The sequence below is a fragment of the Lissotriton helveticus genome, chromosome 10 (genome assembly GCF_964261635.1).
Source record: "Lissotriton helveticus chromosome 10, aLisHel1.1, whole genome shotgun sequence".
Classification (NCBI taxonomy): Eukaryota; Metazoa; Chordata; class Amphibia; order Caudata; family Salamandridae; genus Lissotriton; species Lissotriton helveticus.
The window spans coordinates 1,098,015,739-1,098,031,900 of NC_136071.1; the positions used below are offsets into that span (position 1 = coordinate 1,098,015,739).

The 16,162-nt window shown below is 44.1% G+C and overlaps 2 protein-coding genes across 2 annotated transcripts in view; both read left to right on the forward strand.

Annotated features, from left to right (window-relative positions):
- Window positions 1-16,162, forward strand: part of LOC144785288 (uncharacterized) — an 850,769-nt gene that overhangs the window by 65,610 nt on the left and 768,997 nt on the right. The gene's annotated exons all lie outside the window — the stretch shown is intronic.
- CCNB3 (cyclin B3) overlaps window positions 1-16,162 on the forward strand; it is a 48,720-nt gene that overhangs the window by 18,347 nt on the left and 14,211 nt on the right. Inside the window, exons 2-7 of the mRNA XM_078663841.1 lie at window positions 6,983-7,100; window positions 7,513-7,596; window positions 7,749-7,870; window positions 9,244-9,364; window positions 12,400-12,498; window positions 13,952-14,044. Coding sequence (XP_078519967.1) covers window positions 7,005-7,100; window positions 7,513-7,596; window positions 7,749-7,870; window positions 9,244-9,364; window positions 12,400-12,498; window positions 13,952-14,044 — 615 coding nt within the window. The 5' untranslated portion in view covers window positions 6,983-7,004. The remainder of the gene's footprint in view (window positions 1-6,982; window positions 7,101-7,512; window positions 7,597-7,748; window positions 7,871-9,243; window positions 9,365-12,399; window positions 12,499-13,951; window positions 14,045-16,162) is intronic.

Below are 16,162 nucleotides of genomic sequence, written 5' to 3' on the forward strand. Positions count from 1 at the left end.
AAAATCTACCAATAGGTCAATTTCTCCGTATCCGGAGAAACTGTACATTCAAAGATGAATATCAGCTACATGCTAACGCCTTGAAAGAGAGATTATTAGATCGTGGCTACCCAGCTAAATTGCTGAAACATGCAATAAAACGAGCGTGGTGGACACCACGTGAAGAACTCTTGCAAAAGAAAGAGAAGAAGCAATTAAACCGGACGGTCTGTGTGTCAACCTTTTGTCCTGCATCCAATTTTCTAAAAAAGACAATCCACCAAAATTGGCATCTAGTCAAAGAAATTGACAAACAGTTAAATGAAGTGCCACTCTTCGCTTTTAAAAAAGACACAAGTATAGCGAATCAGATCGTGAGAGCAGCAGTACCTAAACTCAAGACAATGACTCTACGTGATTATGTCAGCCTACCTCCCATCACAGGCCACCACAAATGTGGCACATGTTTATGCTGCAATTCAACTATCGAAGGCGACCTGTTCCAACATGAGGGCGTGTCATGGAAACACGACCAGTTTACTAATTGTAAAACGCGGAATATAGTATATGCCATCATCTGCACTTGTAACAAGGTATACATTGGAAAAACGAATCAAGAGGCGAGACAAAGAATGTCACAACATAAATCTCGCATAAAAATGAAAGTACTAACAGCTCCATTAGTCCAACATTGGATTGATGAATCCCATGGAGATGGTGACTTCAAATGGACAATTATATCCAAAGTAGAACCAGATCCACGAGGTGGTGATGTAGAGGGTAAACTAAGACGGAGAGAAGCAATGCTTATACTTAAATTCAACACTACTATTACAGGCCTGAATGAGATGTCTGAATTGTACCACCTGTAAAGATGGGCACATGCCGCATCCCTTTGGAAAAGAACAGACAAAATGTAATTTCTTCCTAACATATTCCGCTTTGAGCTTGTTCCATAATCACAACTTTAATGACATTTCGTGCACAAGGACATGTAAAGGATTATCCATTTTGCACGCGCTTGCCGCGCACATCGACCTGTGGCCAATCACAATCATTAAATGTATAGCTGCGATACACCGTCGCACTAAATGGAAAAATGCATCAGGGACTACATTTCCCATCAAGACGCCGTGGACTTTATAACAACTTCCGGAATAACACGGAAATGAACATGCCGAACTAGATGGCGTCTTCTGCGTGAGAGGAGAACAACGAAAATAGGACAGCGCAACAACCATAAGGTAAATGCGGTCGAGCTGCCACAGGCGGTTCCCGGCTCACGGGTTAAGTCTTTCGCTAAGATAGTCGACCCGCCACCATTCACGAACAAATTTCACCGCACGGGCTTTGCCCAATGTCAAAGCCGTTTACAAAAACGTGGCAAACTCTTTGAACCCGCCCAAGTATCTCAAGGCATGCTAGTAAATGAACCATCTGTTTCTGAAGCACAAGCACATTAGCGAGAAATGTTAAGTATGAGTCTGGCGTTCCACACGCCCTGTCATTTATGAACTCGTTTGTTATTTTTAGGAGTTGCCAGGAAAGCAAGCAACAAAAAACGGGTGAAACTCCCCTGTGGTCCGTCAAACATATTTTTTGACCGTGGCAAAACATCGACAAAGTAAGTTGTTTAGATCTTGAAAACGTTGTGCTCTCACTGTCTGAACCACTCCTGCACCAAGTACTGAATTTACCAAGAATGGCTTTCTTTCTGATTTTAGGACTTGAATAGCTACACAAAGCACATACAGGTATGATACAAATCAAGCTGATCGGTATGCGAGTTGAAGGTCCCTCATGTGTGGTTTTGACTGAGTGTATGTTTATTTATGTTTTTCAGATTATGTCTGTCGGTCCTGAAGAGAATCTCTCAACCTAAGTAGAGATTCGAAACGCGTCGACCTCCTTCCTACATTAATTAAACCCGCTCTCCTCATTGATTTTGATACATTCTGTTTTTGCGACTAACCTTTATTTCAAAACATTGTAAATATATACACAGTGAGTGGTCGCACACATAAAAAGATATGTCAAATTTGGCACGTTTTCATTTAGATGTATAGGCCTTTCTGGAAAATTTGAGCAGAAATTCTGCAATAGGCCCCACCCTGCATAGTTAGCATCTAAAGAGTGGCTTTATTTAGCCGTATTACCTTTATATGTTGTCGATTGTCTATTGTCTAATTGTTGTCTAAATGTGCTATTGATGTTGTACTGGCGAACTGTGTTGTGGGTTTGTACCCTGTTGTCTTTGGCCTTTGTGACTATTTAAAAATTTTGTGTTCACTTGTCGAGTGTTCTGAAAACACTCCTTGTTGCTTTAATTCATTTGTTTGGTCATATATACCTTTTGTGTAAGAAAAAAAAAAGGAAAAAGTAATAAGTCAAAACAAATAAAATAAAAAATTAAAAAATAAAATTTATTTGCATAAATATTCAAGACTGAATTGGTGGTCTTTGGGTTGAGTTAACTTTACTGCTCGACACCGGTTTAAACAAACACAAATAATTGCACAGTATTGGCAATCCCTTTGTTCATTGTTCGTCAATAAATTATGCACATGACTCCATAAGGAGATTCTCACCAAATTATAAAAATAATGCATGTAGAGGCTACAGGTTTGGATTGGGAGGCCAGTTGGACTGAACCACCGCATGCCTCACAATGCTTTGGCATGTGGGGACATCTTTGGTCCTTTTTTCCACGGGCTAGGGGCGACCAGTGCAGAGGTACTTCGACATGCCTGGTTTTCATTACCGGAGACAGTGTTGGTTGAGGGGGTCTGCACACAGGCTGCAGGCAATGTCTGGAAGACGCACAGAGGACAAGTCCAAGGTGGCCTTTGGCTGTGGAGGGTGGGGGGGGGTGGCACGCTGGCACTGCTAGCCCTCTTCAGCTTGGGCTAGGTAGCTCGGGTGCAGTGGTGCTTTCCGGTGTCTGGTTTTGTTGCTCCGGAGCCCTCACAGGTCTTTCGAGGTTCCTACAGGATGCAGGGAAGTAGCTCTGACCTCAATGGAGTTCTTGTGTAAAGTGCTGGCAAGTCTTTCAGGCTTTGGAGAGAGAACGGCTAAAGGACACGTTGTCATTTTTTTAATAAATACAACTTTCCTTTCCCAAAAAACAAATAAATCATAATTCACATTTGTTATATGCTGCAGTACAGAACAATACAGTACTCTTTCTACACATTAACCATCACCCTCCAACCTGCCACTTCCCCCATCTAGTAGCAGTGTAAGAACTTTTGCAAGCATTGATACATTTGGATGCATTTATCAATAGGTACAGCAATGATGTTTTGTTGCCATGTTATGTATCAACCTACGCAATTTAGAACAAGACACAAAATCTCAAATGGGGGCCACCAGTGATTGTTAGATCAGCAAAACCATGTTAGGATTCCCCTCAAAGACTTGTAATCAATGTTATCATTTGGTCATCCTTAGGGTCGTGTGTCTCTGGATCATTGAGACAAAGATCGTACCATGTGGTGGACAAGGGTTGTGACCCGCTATCACTGTTGGACCATATGATAATGATCTGATGGGTGCTAGTGCAGTGCAGAAACACAAAAAGTGGTGAATTAAAATAGGATAGGGAACCTTAAAGAGAAATTTAATAGGAAAGGTCTCTTCCTGTTAAAAGCAAGAACCGTGCAAAAACCTAGCAGTTAAACCAAATATCTGCAGGGGGGCCAACATGTTTCAGCCTAATGGGAAAGGGGACCCAGGCTTTCTTCAGGGCCTCTGTTCTCAAGAATAATGCTACTGCTTAAAGTGTGAATAACTGTTAATTCTCCTCCATGACACCTGGTGTATTGCATCCAGATTGTCCGGGGAACAGACCTCACCTCTCCTGGCCTCCCCCTGACTCAGTACCGGCCAGAGGCAACGACGGACAGAGCGGGGTCTCGCATGTCTTGAGCCAGGTCCAGGAGAGGTGAGGTCTGTTCCCCGGACAATCTGGATGTAATACACCAGGTGACATGGAGGAGAATTAACAGATGTCGGAGAAATATATATCCTTTACTGTTCACGTTTATTTTGCGATATTTTTGCATTTGTAGCATTATTCACACTTTAAGCAGTAGCATTATTCTTGAGAACAGAGGCCCTGAAGAAAGCCTGGATCCCCTTTCCCATTAGGCTGAAACATGTTGGCCCCCCTGCAGATATTTGGTTTAACTGCTATGTTATTGCACTGTTCTTGCTTTTAACAGGAAGAGCCCTTTCCTATTAAATTTCTCTTTAAGGTTCTCTATCCTATTTTAATTCACCACTTTTTGTGTTTCTGCACTGCACTAGCACCCATCAGATCATTATCATATGGTCCAACAGTGATCGCGGGTCACAACCCTTGTCCACCACAGGGTACGATCTTTGTCTCAATGATCCAGGGACACACGAACCTAAGGATGACCAAATGATAACATTGATCATTACAAGTCTTTGATGGGAATCCTAACAAGGTTTTGCTGATCTACAATCACTGGTGGCCCCCATTTGAGATTTTGTGTCTTGTTCTAAATTGCGAGTCTTGACTCTAACCAGATGTACTGAGGCAGACGTCCGGTTAAATAAATAGGAATTTCCATGGTATTTTCCTACACAGACCCCTAGGTTTTCTTGTTGTTAATTTGATTTTGCAAAGGGATACTACCTAGGCTGGTCTTTAAATATCCCTTAGGCCCTCCACTCCTATTTTGTTGTTTGTATGGATCAACCTACCCCCATGGAGACCACTCCATCCGTAGACTGTCAAGTAGGGGGGGGGGGGTGAGTTGTGTCTTTCAGGTAGGCTTTAAATGGCCCCAAATATCTTTTGGGCGAGACGCCGAAGGTAAGGTGTCAGCATATAAATCGCTGTTCGTATTACAATAAGCAAGGCTCTGAAGCCATGCCGTAGTCGTGGGTAAAGCTTTACAGTTCCATTTAAGGGCTATCTCGCGAGCAAAAGGGCCATCGCCATAAAGTTCCGAACAGCTTTGGGAAAATCTAACACAGCCCAGTAAAGCAGATTCTGGGGAGGTAATTACTGCCAGATCTATAATTTTAGAGTTCTTTGCACACTGATCGCCAATAAGCCCCGATTTTAGCACAATTTAAAACTAGATGTGCAAAGTCCACGTGCAGAGCACCCCGCTTACAGCATGTGTGCGATCTGTTAGGGTCAATGTTGTATAACGTTTCTGGGGACATGTAAGTCCTCCATAGGAACTTAAAGTGTAGTAACCTATGTTTACTCTTTAGGGAAATTTCTTTACTTTGTACTCAGCAAAACTCCCAATGTGAGTCTGAAATGGGATGCCCCAAATCCCTCTCCCTCGCCTCCCGAACCCTGATATCCCTCCCAGGAACTAGTAACATACGAATTCAATACATTTTGGAGACACGGTCTTCACTGCCGGGAGTGGAGATTACGTTGGTCACCAGGCCGAATTCAGCCGGAGCCAATGGGAACTCAAAGTGCTGCCCTAAGTGCACTACGTACGTGACTGAGTATGAAGCGGTCCATGAATGGAGCATCGCTAAATCTATCTTCTTCCTCTCTGGCAAAAACGTGGCCATCAGGAAAGGTCACCCACTTTGCTTATTTCAAATTTGGTTTAAGTGCACTATACTATTTTCTCAGTCATAATGGGGATCCAAGGGTTATTCAGTATCTGTATGTCAGTAAAGTGCAGTGCAGCTGTCACTCGGACCAATTGCTGCCAGGCCCAGCTGGTGGTAGAGACTGTTTGGATATCTTTGGGGTCCCTTGGGAACCCCAGGGGCAAGATTGTATGCAAGGAAGCAGACCGTACTAGGTCAGCCTCTGGTTTTGAATAAGGAAGTCTGGCGTCCGGGTGATACCAGGAATGTGCAACTACACTCGCCACTAGATAGTGTACTTGAAGATTCGGAACTCCAAGTCCCCCCACCCCTTGTTATAAGGCAGTGTCATGGCATCCCAACTAACCCGTGGTCTCTTGCCACCCCATTTTACCCTAATCGGATGAGATCTGAGTGTGAGAAAGAAGCTATTTGGGAGTAGGCTCTGAATATTATTAAATAGATACAAGAATCTCGGAAGAACGATCATTTTAATCAAGGCCACGCGACCTGCTAGTGATAGAGGGAGGCGTAACCATCTTTCATCTTGTTCTTCGAGGGTATGTATCGCAGGGCCATAGTGCAATCTTCTGATCTCATCTGGGTAAGGACAAGTTGTCTTAAACACAATTGTCTAAGTTAGCGGACAGGCGAGGAGGGTTGGTGCCAAGTCAGATGTTTGGACAAAATACAGAGAGGTGACGCTGTGCAGCAACACATTTTTAGTAACTTTTAATCCTTTTGAGCTCGATGAATTATGTGGCAAAAGCAACAAATTCATAATTAAGTGGCAAGTGCATCTTCCACAAAATCGCACAATTCCAGTGGCCCTGCTTATAAGGGAACTTACTTTTGTGTTTCTGCTAGCAAAGCATCAGAAGGTCTTTAGAAATTGAATTCAATGTTGATCCGGCATTGCCTCTAGTATGCAGAATACAGATACCCTAAAGCACTTTACATTTTCTAGTATCCCCTTTGTCCTGTGGTTTTGCGCTTGTTGCATTTTCTTTTCAGGAAGCATCTCCGATGCACAGATTTCCATTGTAAAATTGTTCTAAATGGACATGCTGATAAAAAAGCATTGGCTATTCTGGTGTGAGGGTCTGGTTTGTGTAGTGCTGCTTTATGGTGGTCGATGGCTAAATTGTGCATTTTTTGTATGGCGGTTAGTTAGTGGAGTGCTTTTATGTGGTGAGTGGAGAGGTAGTCTGACCCTGGACTTTTGCCAGATCTTTGGATAGATGGATTCTAGCCTGTTTTGGCATTCCCCAGTGCATGTTAAAATCATGATGTGAACATTTCAATATGGTGATGGTTTTTACTTTGCAGTGTGATTTCAAGGGGGTGTGAAGTTGACTGCATGTGTGTATTTGCTCTTATGTAACGGTTCGTTTTTTTTTTCCGGCAGTTTTTTGGGAAAAGTCTGAACAATGATGCCCACTGCCCGCAACCCAAGGGCTGGGAACAGTAAACTACAACGAATACCCGGAAAACCTGTGGCAACGCAGAACACCAACCCTGAAAAGGCAAGTGTGGTTCTTTGTGAATGTAACCACCCATACTTGTAGTATTTAAATTCCTTGGCAAATATCTACATGATACCTTGCCAAGTTGATAGTTTTTGCAAACAGTGAGTAGGTCTGCTAACTTATGTTGAATTCTCTTCGTGTTTGTTTTTGCCCATTGGAATTGAATTGCCTCGTGCATCAGTCATAGTCTGTATACAGACCTGCTGAATAGCTGTGGTCTTTATTTACTCTGGAAAGAGGTGTCCTGCCACACCTTGCCCCCAACTCCTTGACAGTAAAGGTAGTTTCCTAAATGTGTTTGTGAATGCAGTAGTCCATGAGGATGAAAAAGCTGATCATTCATACGGCCACCAATAGGGGAAAACTGTTATGGTTACTCTTAATTTCTTTTTCTGTTTTTTTTTTTTAGGATGACGCAAGTCAGAGCAAGCGGTCTCCATCTTCTCCTCAGGGAGCACCCAAAAAGCGCTCTGCCTTCGGAGACATTACGAATGTAAGTATGCATGCGCCCTTTCATTACAGTAGCTCATTGGGGTTATGCGGCGATGGCCTAATATGGTATGTAATGTCGGGGTCCAAAGCATCATGGGAGGTTATAGAGGTAATTGAAGGTAAAGGTCAATAATGCAGACTTTATCCTAACAGGCTCACAAGAATCCCGTAGTGCAGCTTAAGAAGAAAGATGGTGTCAAACCTGCTTCCAAGAAAATTCAGAAAAACAACGCTCATCCAGGTGTATCCAAACACAATGAAATTAACCTGAAAAAGTAAGTATCTGGGCAAATTTGAGTGGTGTTGCCATCGTATTTCACACTTTAAACTTCAACACAAATTGATAAATTTACTCCAAATATATACTCAAAGCACACTTCTTTTTTGCTGGACAAAAACCTGTTTTAAAAGCTTCTCGTCTACTCACAGCACCACTTTAGCTGAAAAGTCTCAGTACGTCGTTTACAAACTGGTCTGAACAAGAGTGGTTAAAATCCAGTGCTAGATCAGCTCCCTTTATCCCAGCCCATATGGACCGCTTGTATTGGCCTTTATTACTGGGCTCAGCATCTAGTTTTCCAGGATGAATTAAGACTATATTGCAATCCCAGAAATGTCAGTGTTTTTATGAAGTTCTTGACTCCAATTATGAAGCACAGCAAGGTTTGCTCTACACACTTAAGTGTGTGACAAACAATTTATTAGGGAAAAGTCTTGTCCCCCACAGCTTATTTGCTACTACTCCCAGGAAGATCTTGTGTGTTAAGATGTGCCGCCAACCATATTCTGTTTTGCAATGAAACCAACTTCTAATGAGCATTGCACTAAACAACCCCCTGCAAAGCATACTTTATTACATATATTGCTTCTAGAATCATACCAACACTTGACACCTGGTCACAGCTCTTTGTCTGACCCTGATCAAGGCAGCCAAGCTGTTTTTTGGAAAGGTACTTTAGCGTTGCACGTCTAAACTCTATCCTGGAAACGTGAATGACAAAGCCTTAACTTCTAGATTTTACCTTCTAACAAATTGAATGTTGAAATTCCTACCAGACCATCCGTGCAGACCCTTCCAGTGACAAAGGTCCAAACCTGTATTGCCTCACCATTGGAGGAGGCTCTTCCTCAAGTAATTGAAGCCCGGTGCTGCTACAGTAGTGTTATACACAGAGGTCAACACATGTATAGCCCAACTTAAGCCACTGTGAGGAAGACCCCACCAGGAGCAGTACAAGTGCATGTGCCAAGGATTCTGCTGCTTGGCTCAGGAGAGCAGTCTTCCTACTCTTATGTACTTGGAACCCTCCCCTTTCCTCTCATCTGGATGTGCATTTGAAGCATCATTGAACTTCCAGCGACATGCATCTTTTGGAGCTCTTCTGAAAGGCCCGCTTAGCTTTTAATTAATACCACTGTGCATGTTAGACAAACATCTAAGCTGGCCCCATCGGCGGTTCTCCTATGCATTGCAGGTTAATTGCAACTGGGATTCCTGTAGCTCAGCCGGCTCACTCTTCTAAATCGCCTCTGCATTTGGATACCCAGAAGATCCCTGTAATGTTTGTGGAGTTACCTGAATTACTTGCACTTGCTAAGCTACTTCAGTTTCGTTCTGAACTTTAACTCCTTGTTCTTCCTGCTCCAGGTCTATAAAGAAACCACCTTCAGAAGAGACCACAACAAAACCTGAGGACATTGTCGATAAGGAGGTCATTGAAGTACCTGTTGAGAAGCCCCTCCCGGTGGAAGAGAAGAAGCCTGAACAGGTAATATGACCCAAGACATCCCATTTGATTATTCTTTAGTCTCTATTGAATTGAAATGCCCGCTACTGTTGGCGCCACAGCATTCCTGGGTGCAGACAGGGGCAGCAATTTCTATTTCTGGTAATGCTGCCCTCACAGCAGATGTGAACTTGCTACTTTTATGGGGTACTCGGGTGAACAATGTATGGTCTTTCAGTGCCAGCACCCCCTTCCGGATGATACTGCGATATACATATCTACATAACCTAAGAAGGGCTCAGTCCCTGGCTATGCCAGAAGTCCCATCCAACTCAATCTTCCTGTGTTTGGGACTACCCAGTTTAGTGTCTTGGGCCCACCCCCACTATGCCAAGACCAAACCGAAAAAGTTGGGCACTGGGTGCTGTCATAGTTACTGTAACTAAGCGTGAAGGTGCTCCAGGAGGCCATACCTGCTGAACGCCTTTGACCAAAAAACCAGCATTAAAGTAACCCTCCTGTTTGGTATTTCACCCCAGTAGGCTCTTCTGGCTAACGGTTCCCAGGAAGGACCATTTTCTATCTTGGATCACCTGTCACCTGGAATCGCTCCTCTGATTCCGAGCGTGGTCTGCTAGGATTTTTTTTTAATAGATTTCTGATTTTACTAGTTTACAGCAAATAGTTTTTTATTTCCTTTGAAAAGAAAGGAGACCTATTGATTCTGTTTTTAAAGTGATCGAGGTCCACAGACTTTTCAAAGACTGGGTGTTGACCCTCATTCGGTCTGGCACTGGCGAAGCCAATTTGATTTTACTAAACACATTTTCATTGTTCTGCCCTATATACAGCATGGGAAATGTCAGCCCACTCTAGCCATAGGCTAACATCGCTGTCTAACTGCATTCCGCTTATTTACAGGGAGCACATACAGACAAAGTTCTGTTTCGTGCAATCCCCACTTCCTCTGCTCCCCCCCCCCAAAAAAAATATAAGATTCGCAAAAACCATGACAAAATAAAACTGGCATTCAAAAAGCCAAAAGGCTAACCGCCAAAACCACATATGTTGGCTTTTCCTGTGTTCATTTGTTCCAGTGGATACATAGGTAAATCTATTGCCCCATTGTTCCACAGAATGATGGGCACTAGTCTGCTGCTTCAAGTTCACAAATAGAAAATGTACAAGGAGAGCGACCTTGCTTCTCAACCCCACTATAAATAATTAATTAATGATATTTATGGAGTGCAAAGTTATCCTGTAAACGGTGTCCTTGCACTTAAGAAATTGGAAATACCTCTGTAGATTAAAACGTAAAAAGCACTGTTGAAAGTTTCTTGCTAAATTATAGATGGTCGTTAGATGTGCGAAAATCCATTGGGACAGAGTTTGTGTTTGCAGCTCAAAGCAAAGCAACTACCCTCCAAGCAAGCCATTAAAGATGCTGATGTTCTGTAAACATTTGCCAGATACGAAGTGCAAGGCTCTAGGAGGCACAAAACCCTTCATAAAGATTGCATGTAAAATGGCCCTGAGTTTTCCAAAATAAAAATAGGACATTGAGGATGGATCTTTTCAACAGCACATTCTATTTGCGCTGTAGATGTATGCAGTGCTTAATCATTGAGCCCTTTCCCCCTTTGCAACTGTAGTAAATTGATGACTGCATTCCTTTTGGCTATTAATAAATGGTACCCTCTCCTAGAAGGATACGTCCCCCAGGTCCACCATACAGTCCCCTACCCCTAATATAATGCACAACTAGAACCTTAGCCTCTCCCCCTCGCCTGCTCTTCCCACTGATCTAACTTAGTGGCACTGTGGCTGTTTCCTTGCTTTTTGCAGGCCTGGTTAGTCACTGAACATTTTTCACGCCCTATTTTCACAGTCTGGCACAAGTAGACTTGTCTGTAAATGGAGCATTTCAGCACAAGCAGCTTCTTGAAGGGCATGGTAAGAATTAAACCGGGTAGAACTGAAGGAAACGGAGTTTTAAGGACCGGTATGGAACGCCTGCAGGCCAGAAGCTTGGTTTATCTATATGTTTACTATAGACTGGCCACCCCCCCATCTGTGCTCTTCAGGATAGCACCGATCAAGATGTGCAGGCTGGCGATTCTTTAGTAACGGTCAGTCGGAGACTGCGGAGCCAACAGCTGCCTTAAGATTAGCCCAAACTGAGTCTACAATGATTCTAATTTCTGAGATGTAGGTTTTATGATTTGGAGGGTGGTGATGGATGGTATGGTAAGAGGCATTGGTGCTAGTGTTGACCAGGACTTTTATTTATTTTTTATTTTTAGAGTTTTCTATAGCGCGAACTTGAACCGATTAGGTTATCAGAGCGCTTTACATAGCACATGTTACATTTATCACCGTTACATGTTATCACAGCAGTTTACATAGAATCAGTTACGTTGCACATTTCAGTAACTTGAACCGATTAGGTTATCAAAGCGCTTTAAATAAGACAGCATTTGATGTCCAGTGCCCTCCTCCGCCGTGTAGCGGGGGACCACTTCCAGCCCTCCGAAGTCGTCGAGCTGTCGGGACTAGGCTCCTGGAATGTCCAGTGCCCTCCTCCGCCGTGTAGCGGGGGACCTCTTCCAGCCCTTCGAAGTCGTCGAACTGTCGGGACTAGGCTCCTGGAATTTCAGCTGTCCCTTTACAACTACTTTGTTTGAAGTCATGACGGAAGTCTCAATCCCAGCAGCAACCAAGTGAGCTCTCTGTCTCCAAGTTTCTCTCCGCGCTTGGTGATAGTTCCTCAAGGCCATAAATAATGTTTCCCTTTGTGTGACCGTGTATCAGGTTTTAGTCTGAAAAGACTCTTCTGTTCATTTTTGGAGTGACTTTACTGCACCATTGACATTTTTTCTCACACTACTAAAAGATTCCCCCATTCTTTCATTGGGACAGTTTGCATTACCCTCACAGTAATATGCTGGTTGCTTCATCACACCATGTACTTCACCAGTTCCATTGTGCGATTGGTAATTTAATTTAAATAAATCAACAAGTCGGTGGGCTGCCATGAAGAGTTTTGTAACTTCTTTTCTTGCTGATTTTCTTTTCAGGTGGCTCCAGAGATTGACAATGTTGACAAGGATAGCGATGACCCCTCCGTCAGCTCGATATATGCCACTGAGATCTTCAGCTACATGAAGTGGAGAGAGGTAAAGGGCTGCATGATAGTCGAGGAACGGTTGGTAAAATCTCAACTAGCCCTACAGTGGAAGTTTTGAAGTGTAAAATAGCTTCTCTTTCTCATGATTCCTGGCAGCAAATGGCAAATAATGTTTGTGTTACCCTGTAGTTTGAGTGTGAATTTAGTGCTGGTTGCACTAGGAAGGCAGTAGTATACAAGCACTCTTGCAGCGCCTTCCAAGCACATACCAACTTCCATTTAGAAGGAATCCAGCAATATACTAGGAGTTTAAATTTCTACAATGTGCCATGTACAGTGGGCTGAGTCTTATCTTGCATCACTAGTGCCATGTTAGGCATCAGCTGATTTGTGGTCCTTTTCAGTTGAAAATAGATGGCAAAGGTACCCAGGTGAGTGCTTCCCCCCACCTAGTCTTGATCCAAGTACTAGACACAAGTTTGTTTCTAGATAATGCCTATATTGTGTGTTTGCCTTTCTAGCAGGCAACTAGCTGTCTTAATGAAGAGTAATTTTCCTTAGCAGTACAGTATGCACACGATAGATGTTTTGACGAATAGGACAAAAACATGTTTGATGTAGATAGTGGAGATTCTTTGTCAGAAGTGCAAGTATAGGGTGTAGGAGGAGTCCAAAGGCAATAGGAGACTTGCCGCAAATGGTAGAATTGTGTACTTGAGTTCCTGATAACATGGGCGGGTGTAGGGCTCGTTCGTGTTTAACTCTCGTGGAACGGGGGTTTAGTTGGTGGTTTTAGCATGACTGGGTGGTGATTGCGTAAAGGCAAATCCTCTTGTTTTTTTTTTTTATGGCGCCTTGTGTCATAACTTTAACATCTACGAGTCAAGGAGAAGGAAATGGAATTGGCTTTAAGCATTTGTTTGTTGGTCTGATATGCTCTTGGTGCAATAACTTGCATTCACCTAGCCTTGAGTGGATTGAATGTCCATCTTGATTTGTGAGGGTGGCATCCAGCAGCTTAAGGCTTGGATCACAGATCTTGAAGCATGATGCAGTGGAAATATTGAGTTTTGTCACTCCGAAAGACACTTCCTTTAGGCTTATTTGGGTGGTCTACCTATACAGTAAGCCTTCAGTGATTTGAATTGCGCATTCTCAGCCTCTCATGTTGCAGCTGAAATGAGCCTGCTTGTAGTGAGCAAGTACTTGATTAAAAAAAAAAATGCATCCGGATATTAAGTTCACAGTACAGTATGTCCCTTCCTGTTTACCTATCCCATGATCCGAACTGAATCAAGGGTGGAGGGAGGATGGCATTAGAACATTACCCATATAATTCTCCATCTCCAAATTGCTACTGCCTTTGAAATGTGCGACACACATCTCCAGATCTTCGATGTGTTGTGGCTTTGGCAAGCTCTGCGGGGAAAGGTGCTGATCACAGAAATCTCCTGTGGGAAGAGTCTGGATTCCTAATGGATCTTGTTCTTTCTCTTTGGCAGGCGAAGTTTGTTATTCCCAACTACATGTCGACGCAGCAGGACATCAGCAGGGAAATGAGGGCCATCCTAGTCGACTGGATGGTGGAGGTTCAGGTGAGCGGAGCGAGGAGTCCATACACCATTTTGTCTTGTCATGTTTCCGAAATCTTTAACATCCTATTTCATAATTCTACCATGCTTCTGCTCAAGCGATTCCCATCATGTGGCTTTAAGCCCAATTATGCTACTGGTCTATCTTTTTTTATTATTTTTTTTATTTCTGAAATTATTTATTGTATATAAAAAAATATATATTTACATACATGGACACGGCTTATACAGGAGTGGAAGAAGAAAGCAGGCGAAGGAGGAAAAATGAAAAAAGAAAAAGGAGGAAGGAAGAGGGGGAGGGAGCGGGGGGGGGGTGGGCGATAGTCCGTATTCTTGAGGTTGTTCGATAGTTCGTTATTCCATAGTTCGCATTCCATCGTATATGATGTCCACGCGGCATTTTGTCACATCTCTGTGATCGCCCGTATTTTGCCCCTCGCCCCAGGCCCGAAGGGAACAGTAGAGAGATATAGTAGGAGATAAGCGGTGTGCAGGGCTTTTTGTTAATGCATAGGTCTCAGCCTGCGCCCTCAGGTATTTCTTGTTCAAGCGTCTATGGCGGCTTGTGTGATGATAGGTAGAGGTCTAAGGACCCCCACATTGTTGACTGCTTGTGCGTTTTTGGTGAGTGTTTCGCTGTGATGTTATCTGCCCCCCTTAGGAACGTGACCCAGTTGAGCCATGCTTGGGGTGCCGCTTTCGATGTGTCCTTCCAGTTAGTTAGCACTATTTTAACTGCGGCCGTCAGCAGAAGGTCAATGAGGTCACGATCCTCTGTCGTTGTGATGGCCTGGGATGTGAAGCCTAGGGCCAGGCTCGCAAAGTCTATTTGTATGTCTATGCCTGTGATCTCGTGGATAAGTATTCTGATTTTTCCCCAAAAGTCCTTTATTTTTGGGCATTTTAGCAGGAGGTGTTCTAAGTCTCCCCTCTCTTTGTCGCAGTTCCAGCATACATCGCTGTCTCTAATACCCAGGGTGGCTAGTCGGGCCGGTGTCCAGTATGCCTTGTGTGCTAGCCAAAATTTCGTCTGATTAAGTGTAGCCGTTATCTTTTTCCTAGTTGTGGATCTCCATAGCTCGGCTTTCTCGCCCTCATTTAGTTCTTTCCCTGCTTCCTCCCCCCAGAAGTTTGTGACCTTGTCATTAAGTTTGGTGTTTTTGGGACGGAGGACCTTGTATAGATGTGCTGCCTGATGTCCTAGTGTGTTCAGGCTGGCAGCGAGCTGTATTATCGATGGTGTCTGGCTGTTGAGGTTTGCCTTTCTTATTGCGACTTTTATCTTCAGGAAGTTGTATAGTTCTATGCTGCGTAGGTTGTGTTTCCCCTTTAAGGTGTCAAACGTTATGTCCTCGCCCTTGTTCTTGAAGTCCTTGGCTATGGATATCCCTTGGCTGTACCAATCGTGCATGTCTAGAACCTTGCCCCTATACTTAAGGGTGGGGTTGTGCCAGATGGATTCAAAAGCCCCCCCCCCCCCCTCTGATGCTCGTGTTTAAAAGTTTGTCTACCTTCAGCAGGGCTCGTTTTGTGTTTCTAAGGACAGGGTTGTCTTTAATCGCTGGGTGTCTGGTGGCTGTGAGGAGGGTGATGGCCTTCATGCCCTTTAGCAGCCCTTGTTCAAGTGATAGCCACGCTGGGGTGTAGTCCTGTCTTGGGTCTAGCCAGTGCAGTCCCTGTAGGGGCGTGGCTTGGACGGCAATGGAGAAGGTCGTCTAGGTCCGTCGGCTCCACATCCCTGAGGGGTAAACAACTAGCCACACCGACCAAAACCAAACAAAAAGGACAAAACAAAGTGGGGGAAAGGTCTGCGCATCCAATCGACAACGAGAGGTGAAGAAGCGCATCCACAGAAACGAGAAACGAGCTCTTCAGCCCGCCGGGGGCAAACAACAGCACGCTGAACAAGATGGCGGCGTGAGGCGAGAAGGAGCCATCGGTAGGGGAGAGCGACGGAGCAGGAAGGCGCACTCACTTCTGAAGCACTTCGACAGCGGTGCCCAGAGACCCCCCCGCCAGCGCAGTCTAGAAACCAGCTGCGATTTCAGGCACAACAGAAGAGCCCAGAGCTGACGGCGGCCCTGAACCAAAAAGGGGGACAAAAGAAAGAGGGATCGTCGC